The following is an 11804-nucleotide window of genomic DNA, read 5'->3' on the forward strand; positions in this document are numbered from 1 at the left end:
AAACGTTTGCATAACAATTACAGTTCAATTCCCGGAGGATTGAATCGGGACTACAACATGACCGCCGTTTCGAAAAACCTTAAATAACAATGACCACAACCAGGTTTTCTGAGCCCGCGAGACTGAGCTCCCCCAGCAAACCATTGTTTTAACGAAAACCGCTGGTCAGCAACTTCGCCGTTTCATTGTTTGGGGACACCAACATGGCGGCCGTGACATCATGTGAAAACCAAGAATTGGCAAAACAAATTTACAAGCGAATAAGGTCTGCTGCTCTGTTTTGATGTGCAATTTCAGAGGTTTTTAAAAGGCCCGGTCATCGTTTATTTTATTACAACTAAAATGACGTAGCTTTCATTGTATAGAAGCGTCGGCAGATTTTGGAGTTATTGAAATTTTGGAATCTAAACTTCTTTGTGTGGACGTTGACAACGGCTACAAAGATGTCGCCTTAGTTATTATCTTCCCATTATTGTCATAATTTCGTAATCATTTTAAGTTGTTCAGGATGCTGAGTACCTACAATCAGTGGCAAAAGAAGTAGGAGGGTAAACGCTTGGCTTGTCCTGAAATTCTCACACTTCATAAACTAAGCGTAACAGGCAAAACTCCACATATGAACCATGTGAGCGTTAGCCCTACTAATGGAAATGGGCCCAAACAAGGACAGAGAAAAACTCTGACCAAGGTAGGACGACAACGTCAGAGTTTTTCTCTGTACTTGTGTGGGCCCATTTCCATTAGTAGGGCTAAAGCTCACATGGTTCATTAGGGTAGAAAACTAGCACTTCACATTACACTCTAATCCTTTAAGTCTTTATGAAAACAAAGCTAAAATGGTGAGCATCCCAAAACGTTTGCCCCTAATTTGACCATTTACATTGTCGTCAAGACACCAACTGGAATCAGTGTTGGGATCCAAGTGTCTTCTTCCCAACCGTCTTTGTCGTCCTGTTTAAGGACTGGCTTACATTTGCGAGGTATAAGTACAAGCATCAAACGCAGACTCCGACGTTAACTCATCGTCAAGTCTTCTGTCCCAACCAGTACACAAGTCACTAAATGAAGTGTTTCTTGTCGCTTCTGTGACTGAATTAATTAAACCTATCTCTTATGAAACGGTCCCCAGTAACGACTAAAATCACAGGGTTCGCATGATGCTTCGGCGACGAAGACGTCACATCAAACTATGAGTTTAAGCTATCCTAAGTATTTCACGATGATTCTATCTTGTTTATGTTGTACAATAAATATCTTATGACCGGATTGGTACGTACGGATTTGAAATAAAGAGAGAGAAGGAAAAATTCACTGTTGTATGCCCACATTGTCATCAAAACCATAAATTTGGTCGTCTCAAGTTGTTGTTTTGACGCGTACAGAAGAGAAATCTACAAAAATCAGTGCCGCACGTGCAGCACGATCATTTTTCGTCTTGTTGTCGTAGCCGTCGTCGTTTCTTAAACTCCCTAATAGGGCAACCACGATAAGTCACGATTTCCTTGGAAAAAGTTTTAGTTGGGGTTCCCTTTAATGGAGGAATGAAACATTACTGAAAGCCTAAAAGGAACAGAGCTCTAACCTCCCAGTCAGGGTCCTCCAGTTCCCTTCTAAGCCTTCAATAGGCCTTTTGCAAGAAACGATCACATGGTACAAAATCCGCCATGCTGTAGGGCAAGCTCATTATTATTCCCCCACCGGGACATTAAAACAAAGGCAAGTCAAGCTTGACTGGTTCAAGTCTCTTTGCTTTAATGTCCCAGTGGGGGAATAATAATGAGCTTGCCCTCCAGCATGGCGGATTTTGTACCATGTGATCGTTAGTTGCAAAAGGCCTATTGGATTAAGGAGGCTCGAACCAGTTTTAACACTTTCAATAATCTGTACTATTTGGAAGGATTGAATCTGCCCAGCTGTTTCACTTAACGGCAATGTTATGATACCATATGAAACACCAATAAGTGCTTAACAAAACGCACTTATTAATGTGACGTAATAGGTTACCAGGGCGAAAAAAGAACGATCTAAAAACGCCCTCTATTTTGTGTTTAAGCGCTTATATCTCAAAAACGAACTCGGTGACCCCCATCTTTTATTGCTGGAGAATGATTAGCACACAAAGTTAAAACTCTCCGCAAAGTTTAAAAAAATTCTCTGGAGCAGATTCATAGCAACCTTCACAGTTGGAAAACTTTAAGGTGGTCCTGAATCCACTCCAGAGAATTTTTTTAAACTTTGCAGAGTTTCATCTTAGCCTGCTAATTACTTGTCAGCAATAACAATTGGGGGTCACCTAGTTCGTTTTTAAGTCATAAGCGCTTAAACACGAAACATAGGGCGTTTTTAAATGGTTATTTTGTTGCCATGGTAATGTATTACGTCAGATTAATATATGCATCTTACTAAGCAATTATTGGGGTTTCATATGGTACCTTAACATTCCCGTTAAATAAAACAGTGTTGTTGACTTAATCCTTCTAATAGGACATCCCCTTCAAATTGTTGAACCGGTTGAGCCACCTTAAAAAAAATCACATTAAACCGTTTCCCCCATTGAGTGACACTTAAGATTTTACTCTAACGCTAGACGATTTTACTCGTCAATGAGGGCCGGTTCAGGGGCTGAAGGATTTTAAATTTCACGACAAGGACACATGAAAAGCCAACCTGGTATGAACGCCGTAGGGTTGTCACGAGTCCTGCAATCTGACCAATCACAGCTAAATCTTGTTGCAAATCTTCAAAGTGCTCACGGCAACCACTGTACGCCTTGCGATACTGACCTGCAATGTAGAAGTTTTACATTTAAAAATTTTAAAACTGTACTTGCTTGTCATTGAGACGTTGCTCGTTCCAAATCTGTAGCTAACAAGCAAGAGATGAGATAAAATCAAACAAGTTTCTTTGTATTTTGACAAAACGCCGAAACTTTCAGCCTAACGTTTGCCCTTGACAAATGTCTGTAACATTAAAAAAAGTTGAAGATAAGCATTCAATAGTTGCACAAATTCACTTGTCCAAAAATACCAAAACAGTACGTTGGTAATCAAATTGGCATTTCCTTTATAAGTGGCATCGTGGATTTCGTGCATCTGTTTTCTCCGGTTGAAAGCAACTGTAGTCTAGAATAAACATGTACTCATTGTCTGGTGGTGAAAAGGGGAAGGACTGAGCATGCTCCAGCTGCATGGAAATACCACTGGTTCAAGTGAGTAATCTCGGATCCATTGCAAATGAAACGGCGTAGATCGCGAATCCGTAAATCTGAATTTGTTTTAAGATCGAAAATCCGTTTTTGGATCCACCGAAAGGAACACACTTAAGTATGCAACGCCTTTTCAAAATTCCGCGTTGATGACTTGGCTAAATTGGACCAGATTTTAATGCGCATGTGCTGAATGAGGCAAAATCGTGAGCAAGCAACCGATAGGGCCGCAGATGTTCAAATGCTTGACGACAAACAAAATGAGCTAATCGTAAGATTGAGAAATGACGAAGGCTATAGCAACGACAACGTCAGAAGGCAATGATGTCATCGGTTTTGATAGCGAAAAATAACCGTGTTACACGAGCAGCACGCATTTTTAATGAATTCGCTTTTTTCACCAATCCCATAATACAATTCCTTTTTTTTGAGCGGGGGGGGGGGGGGGGGGGAATATTTGCATTAAAACAATGAATACTCAGTTCACTGTTTTTAAATACCCCCCAAAACTTATTACATTACGGGATGGTGAACACAGTCAAATGTTTAACTTTACTCTCCAAAACGACAATGTAAAATGACCAAAATTAAGGTTTTGACGATAACGTGAAGATACAACCTTGAAAATTCAAAACCGTTCGTTCTAATCCGTTTCCTAAATACTTCGCCCAAGCGAACAAGATGGGACAATCGCAAAATACTTAAAATAGGGCAAAGTGATATTTTAAAGCGACGTTGCGCAGCCGCCGACATTTCTCAAACTCAGGAATAAAAGAGGTATTATTTATGCCATCTTACATGACGTCACGTGCATTTACAGCATCTCGACTGAAGCATGCGCATTTGAGAACAAAATCTAAATCCAATGATTGCTAAGAACTGGAAAAATTGCACTCGAACTCCATTCCGAAGGCTGTTGCTACTCTTTAACCTTCCCAGGAACTGACGAGACTACAAAAAAACTCAAATAAGCTTTTGCATACCTTCCTTAGAGTGGCTTATCGTGGTTCTGTAGGAGCTGGTTGATATGTTAACTCCTGGTCCATATTCCACGATATTTACGTCGTTCAAGGGCACATTCCATTTCAACTTGTACTTTGCTCTAGGGTCGATAACCATGTGCCTGGCTCGATCTTTCTTCCTAAAATAACGTTATCAGTAAACTGAGCAAACTGAATCGGGCAAAAAGGATTTGTTCTAATGGAAACAACCCATTTTGGGTTGGTTGGTCATTTTGCTAAGTTTTAAGAATTGCAAAAAAGACCCGTTTTCAGGACATTTGGATGATTAACTTTTCATTGATAATGCTAATGATGATGATAAGTCAGTAAGTAAGGAAGCAAGCAGTAAAAGTTCTATTTAGACACAGTGGTGATTAATAATTAAAGAGTGAAGCTTGCGGGATCGTTTGAAGGAAAAACACAGATTATCATAAGACAAATTCAACAGAATAAAATGTATGTGCAATCTAAAATATTACTAAACCAAAATAAATCAGTGAAGTTAAAAGTAGGGTAAATATAGGACTTAAATACTCCCTATTTGATTTTCCGAAAGATGAACAATTTAAAAGTGTTTTTTTTCGCCACGTGTTTTAAAAACGTCGTAGCATTGCTCCTGTTGGAATTAAAGAAAGCCTTGTGGCTACGCGAAGGGTGTTGTTGCTCTGAATTTCGCATGATTCCGGGGAATTAGAATGGAAAACAGCCATAGTTGTTTAGACGGAAATTTTAAGTCGGGCACAGATTTCAGATGTCAATTATATCCGACTTTCAAGAAATGTATCCTTTTGCGATGGTGACTCGGCGACAGTCGGGAAAAATCCGAGTGCTCCTCGGTAGGAGTCGAACCTATGAACTTCCGATTATTCGTTCGCGTTCTCTACCACTGATCTATAGGGGACTCGTGGGAGCAAGACCATCATGCAACTAGGTTCAGGTGGCACTTGTCCCGCTTTACTGCTAGGAATGAAATTGTCTGAATAGTGCATTCTCGCAGTTATAGTAAAGAGGAATGCTCGCGGATGCTCGAAGCACATCTCACTTTGTCAACTCATAAAAACTTGCGAACAACTAGTCCCTGGAGTAGCCACATTTTAACCATAGAAGACAAACTACAAATCAAGGTTATAGCCTTGAATGCTTGCCATGTTGGCCATATGCTCCTCCTGTAATCTCAGTAGCCTATTTTGGCTAATGGTAAAATTGGTTATTAATCATGACAAGCAGATTGTTGAGCAACACCTCGACAAGGTTCATCCCAAAAGGACATGAAAACGGATTAGAGAGCAAATCATCAATTCGCATGCTTGCAAGATGTTGGTAAGAAATAAACACACACATAAGAAACATGACAACGAGGTCAGAGTGGCATAATTCTTACCCTTTAATATGAGAAACACACAACAACATGTCCGAGAGCATAATTATTCTTCGTTTCTTGGTGCCAAGGATTGATTCGCCGTCAACAGTCTAACGAAACAAAGAAACTTCAAAATATCGAACAAAATTCTAAAGTCCATACGTCACGCAAGGTTGTTCATCTAAGACACTGTAGCCAGCAGCCCTGGGTGATATGGGAGTATGCCCATGTCTCCGTTTATCCAAGTAAACTGTCTTCGACACTCCTCAACCACCATTCCCTGCTTGCAGAGACCTCTTTTCCTCTGCATTTGTTGGCCTGTCACGGCCAGAAGGAAAAGAGACCTCTTCCTAGGGTCGAGACTGAACGACGAGCATGCGCTGCAATTACCAAGCAACCAAACCGTGTGGTCTCATTAGAAGCCCGCAAGATTGCTTTAAAAAAGTGCCATTAATGAATAAAACCAAGTTTCAACCAAGGACAGTGGTCTCCTTTCCTTCTGTCTGTCACCTCAGTATATACGACAAAAAAGACAGACCTTTGTTAGCCACTGATGTCCAGAAATGGACCTAATTAGCCAATATAAATAATACCATAATACCCTTTGTTTGTCCCTCCAAAATTTTGCATAAGCATTGTTTTTATTTTCCATTTCGGACTTACAATGGTCCCAAGAGAAGCTGGAAACAACGCTTATGCAAAATTTTGGAGGGACAAACAAAGAGTATTATGGTATTTTTTGATACTGGTTATTAATTAGATGCACAACCAATTTGACATTCAATACAACGTGTCCCTGTAAGTCTAAGCATTTGCTACCTTTTCCCAGCAATAGCGGTTTTCCATTGAGTGTTGAAAGTAATTAGCGAATTGCTTTGGTTTTGCAATTACTTCACTCAGTGATTGGTTCAAAGTTCTCGCCCCACTTTTTCAACCAATCAGAAGTGAAACCAAAACCAATCGTGGCTCGGGTGTGCACATTTCCACGCGCTTTGTGTCGGCTACGTGTAATTACTTCGAGTTTCGATTGGTTTACCGGATTGTCTTAGTCCTTTTTGATTGCCTAAAGTAATTACTTTGGTTTTGGTTTTATGACACTCGATTGAAGCTCGATCTAAGGTAAGAGAAAAGGTTAGAGCGTTATTTTTAGCTTAGGGTAAATGCACCTGTATATCTCTACTTGAACAGCATTTGGGGACACTTTGCGACGTTAACTGTCTGTGTTCTGAGACACGAGTTATTGAAATGAGCGTGCATCTAATTAGGTAAAATCCTGGACGTACACGTATCTCAGAGACTGCGATTCTAGTTTTTCAATCATCCATAAAAAATACACCCTTTAGATAGTTCTGAAATATACACAATCATAACATTTATCAGCCCAGAGTTGGTAAAGTTAATCTCCTTCCACAAACTCGGGTCGACCAATATTGATATAAAATGTCTGTCTGCCGCAGAAGAGATGGGAGTTCATTTTTTGAGGTCTCCCTGTTTCTGGACTAACTAATAGTCGTCACTCTTTGCGCTGACTGAAAGAATCGCGGTGTCTAGACACATGTTGATGTGAAGCAGGCACTACAATAATGAATTTTTGGAAGCCTGCTGTCGACACAAGAAATAATGTACAGCTGCAATTCAGTGGAATGACCTTTGAGAATGTTAAACTGCATTCTGTCATCCATGAATACTTACACATTGAACAAAGTCATCTTGTCTGATAAAATAACGGTTACCGGATACAAGAGGCTGAAAGCACAAGACAAAAAAAGATCAGGTTTATATACACATCGATGGCAGGTGTCCTGAATGATCCTACAACGGACAGACAGCACACAGTTCTTTCAAAGGAGGTTAAGGTTGGATTAAAAAACAAAGAACACAATATGACAAAAGTTAATAAACTGTAGAGAGAATCAAGTTAAGATGATGATAATCGCAGACATGAATTAACGTTACTTGAGCAGTAACGAAAGGAAAGCATGAAAAATAAAGGCTTAACTGTACGGGATTCTAACCATGACCTCAGCAATACTGGTTAAGTGCTCTATCAGTTGAGCTATCAAGTCAGCTGGGAGCTGGTCATTACGTGAGTTCATACTGAGCCCTACTAGAGGAGGCGCGGTGGCCTCATGGTTAGTGTGCTCGACACCGGATTGAGTGGTCTGGGTTCGGGGCCTGGCCGGGGACATTGTGTTGTGTTCTTGGGCAAGACAGTTTACTCTCACGGTGCCTCTCTCCACCCAGGTGTATAAATGGGTACTGGCGTAATGCTGGGGGTAACCCTGCGATGGACTGCATCCCATCCAGGGGGGAGTATAAGTACTCCTGGTCGCTTCATGCTACAGAAACCGGAGATAAGCGCCGGGCTGATGAGCCTTCTGGCTCGTAAGCAGAGACTTTTTTCTTTACCTACTAGAGGATGTAGATAAAACAAACGTTAATGTACGAGAAAACACTATTAAACACACAACACCAACAATAAAGCATGCCCCAAAACACAAAAGAGCCTGTCCTCAAAATCAGAGTACAAAAGAGGAGGTTGCTAAAATCAGCGTCAGTACCATTTCCATGGAAAGGGCTAAATTTAATTATTTGGGTGTCACTGTGAGGTCAGCGCGCAACTAACAAAAATTGAGGAGACGTTGCAAAAAGAAATGAAGTTTTCTATGGTAATGTTTTCAACAGCTTATTTTGTCTTTTAAATGGGTTTTTGTGCTCTTTAAGAAGAATTTAATCAGGAAATTGGTTGCAAAGGTTGTACCAACTGAAATTTCTTCGAGGGTTTACCATGAAATACATGCAGTTTCACAAATATTGTATCGAAAGAATTAAATGATGGAAGCGATTCTCACACTTCCCCTGGAAAATCGCTCTTCAAATATACATTTCTTTAATTCATCAGTCCTTTCATGGGAAAAAATGAGCCCAACAAATTTATCTGTTCCCAACTGAATGGCTTCATAGCTCAGCTGGTAGAGCATTGCACCAGCATTGCAGAGGTCCTGGGTTCAAATCTCATTGGAGCCACCTGAATTTTTCAGGTGACTATAAAAGACATTATAGGCAATTCTCACAATGCATCATTTGACTACAACTAACAGAATTCTGTTTGTTTAAATTATTTTCATATTTTAATTTTGTATTCCCAGCAGGGTAAAAATAACAATAGCTCTAATTAGCACATGAGACTAGCAAAACCTAAAGGTTGCTGGTTCATGTACTTGTAGTCAAATGTCCTCATCATGCAAATGTCCTAGATTGCTTTAGATTGTCCTGTTTAGAGCAAGGATCACATATATTTTTCAACAGATTTTAGTGACGCATGGAATGAAAACTAGATGTAGATTAGGTTTACGACTTCCATATGACTAACAGCATTGTTATAAGTCAGTTCCAGTTGAAATAATATTTACATGATGAGAAGGAAAAAAACACGCTAAATAGCAACTTTAACACCAAAGGGTACCTTAAGTCATGTAACCTGAATTAAAGCATCTATGCAATTGTAATAGTAATAAACCAAATGTCTGCTTTCGTGAAGGAAGGACCAATAACACAAATGACAGGAAGAAACACTACAATGCACCCAATGCAGACTATTTTATTGGCTTTCTACGAACTCGAACAGCCAAGAAGTTGATCTGGAAATTACCCTTTACAACTACAGCTGCAGATGGTAGTCACAGTGGGATGAAAAACTCAACCCATGCTTCTCATACTTGCAGTCAATCATTGATATCATTTCTTATCTTAAAGAATGACTAACTAGCTGTGCAGCTTTAATTAATTAAGCCTTTTCATGACTCCTCACCTTGTGACTCTGAGCTATCAACCCATCCAACAGCTTAACCTTGTTTCTCAACTCCGCTTCCCTTTTCCTTTCTTTCAAATTCTCTGCCAGACATTCCAGCTGAGTTAGGGCAAGTTGCAAGGGAACATGGTCTGGATGCTCCAATGGTGTTACTATCAAAAGTTCCTGCAGATTACAAGTACAAAGCCAGAGTTTGTGACACAGTGTTTCAAACAACTCTTATTACTTGCAGGCACTAATTGATCCCTTTCTCATAAACAGCAGTGAATCAAGAAATGCGGCAGCACAATGTGAGGTCATTTGTCCAATTTATTATTATTATTGGAAGATTAAAGCCATAACAATAATAAAATTGTGATGAACGTCATGTTGTTTTGCTGGCTTGGTGGATTGATAATGGCGCTGGATCTGAACTATATAATTACATATATATTTGTGACTAAATGAAAATCAGAATTAATTCAAGTTGTTACTGGTAAATTCTAAAAAAACATTAATCACCAACCTGAAGAAGAGCTAGTATTTGGGGAAACCTCTGAATTGGTTTTAACATTAAATAATGAAGTGAGTGGCGTTCACGACTTGCCTGCCTACGAGCCTGAAAGGAATAAAATTAAATAAGAAGGTTTTCAAAAACTGACACCTTGAACCTTGTGACCTTAACAAATGACGATTTTACTCGTCACAACAGGGAGACATTTTGAGCAGGACAGGCTCTATAACTACTTTGCTTGAACCCATTAACTTTACCTGAAGGGAAAAAAAACTTGTTATGACATTAACATTTGATGGACTCATAGACTTACACTTCCATTGTAAATTGTTTGTGAAAACTTCACCTGTTTCTAACACTTACTTTCAAAAACTGGGAAAAGGCCAGATGAGTTCTGCACGCAAGTTTCACAGTATCCATTGCTTTGGAAAAATTATTCACATACCCACTGTATGCATCAAGAACGATAGACTTGCAAAACTACAACAAATAAACAAATAAAACTAACAGAAAAGAAAACAAAACAATTTTTAAGCAACCATCAATTTTTTGTTGCAATGATACAGAAAAAAACTATCAATTGATATTCAGCCAAAATGTTGAATAAGGATAAGCGCTCTACAAGAAAAAAAACAATGTAGCCCCAGACACAATTAATTTTGAAATTCATGACACTTAAGGACCCTAGTCTGCTAACATTCTTTATCATAATTATTCAAAGGAAAGTTTGCATCAGAATATCCCTCTTGGAAGAGACCAACACATATACAATGTACATAATAAAATAGTCATATTTAAAACCTCCCTTGGTGGTCATGCTACTTCTTAGGGGCTCTGCATAGAACCAACATGATTATAACTTTGTCGGGCAATGTGGCACATTTTGCAGGCTAAAATGAGCCTGAGAAGGGCCCAAAACACATTTATGCCCACAAACATAAAGTCTGTTGTTTTATTGACAACATGATTGATTCAACTCAAGGTCTTTATTTCATATGGCAACAATACACAACATCGAAAGAATCTCCTACCAAATACAGGTGTCTCCAATCTTGCACAAGAAAGCTCTGCTCACACAGCTTTCAAATTTAAGGTCTTATGTTACTTTCTATAAGGACCAAAATTTTAAAATCACGGCTCACTCCCATTAACCCACCCTGCTGGCAGAGCCTTTCTTTTGCTTGCTCGATTTTGGCATTCTTGAGAAGACTCTGCATGAATTGTGTAAGACCTTTATTGAGCAAGCGCTGCATGTTGCCAGCATACAGTTTCGAACCTAGGCCTAATATGCCTAATAGGCATGCGCGAGAATAACTGGTGTTGGTTTCGAGCAGATCTCACCACCATCTTGATTTTTTTTTATGGCACAGCAGGCTCAATTATAACCAACGGTTTTATCTCTAAATGGATGCTTGCATTGGAAAAACCAGTTTGATGGAGAAAACAAGATAATGACTAGTCCAGAAGTTCCGGCTGCAGCGGCATCTAAGATTTGACGCAATTCAGGCAGAGCCTCCTTCTCTTCTCCTCAGTAAAGAAAAAGACAAAAGGAGATTCTGCTTGCAGGCTGCCATTCTTGATTTTTACTAACCAAAGCATACAGAATATCTCCTATCTTCTCTTCTGGTGTCCAGTCTGCCATTCTTGCACTCAGCGCAATATTAAACATGGCATGGCACTGCAGCACTCGATGAACATGTTGGAATATTGTGTCGATCTTGCTGGATTCCAGGAGATCACGCTCCCTTATGGGAAGTTCATATTGCTATTAAAACAATAGCAAAGATAGGTTACTCTGGAGATTATAACCACCCCCCCCCCCCCTTCAGCAATCACAAAATGTCCCTCCATTAAGGTTGCAGTAGACCTTCACGGGTGTACTTTGAAATTAAAATTTTTAACACGATTTGGTAGATACAACAGCCATAAACTAT

The 11804-nt window shown here is 39.6% G+C and overlaps 1 protein-coding gene and 1 non-coding gene across 3 annotated transcripts in view; one reads left to right on the plus strand and one right to left on the minus strand.

Annotated features, from left to right (window-relative positions):
* LOC137997550 (rho guanine nucleotide exchange factor 10-like protein) overlaps positions 1–11804 on the minus strand; it is a 42807-nt gene that overhangs the window by 16489 nt on the left and 14514 nt on the right. For both annotated transcript variants that reach the window (XM_068843607.1, XM_068843609.1), the window contains exons 7-14: positions 11462–11635; positions 10234–10350; positions 9883–9975; positions 9378–9542; positions 7259–7312; positions 5588–5676; positions 4189–4346; positions 2668–2783 (exon numbers count right to left, since the gene is read on the minus strand). In XM_068843607.1, coding sequence (XP_068699708.1) covers positions 2668–2783; positions 4189–4346; positions 5588–5676; positions 7259–7312; positions 9378–9542; positions 9883–9975; positions 10234–10350; positions 11462–11635 — 966 coding nt within the window. The remainder of the gene's footprint in view (positions 1–2667; positions 2784–4188; positions 4347–5587; positions 5677–7258; positions 7313–9377; positions 9543–9882; positions 9976–10233; positions 10351–11461; positions 11636–11804) is intronic.
* Trnaa-agc (transfer RNA alanine (anticodon AGC)) lies at positions 8521–8593 on the plus strand. Its single transcript has one exon. It is a non-coding gene; the product is annotated as a tRNA-Ala (tRNA).

This window comes from Montipora foliosa, chromosome 3, assembly GCF_036669935.1.
Source record: "Montipora foliosa isolate CH-2021 chromosome 3, ASM3666993v2, whole genome shotgun sequence".
NCBI lineage: Eukaryota > Metazoa > Cnidaria > Anthozoa > Scleractinia > Acroporidae > Montipora > Montipora foliosa.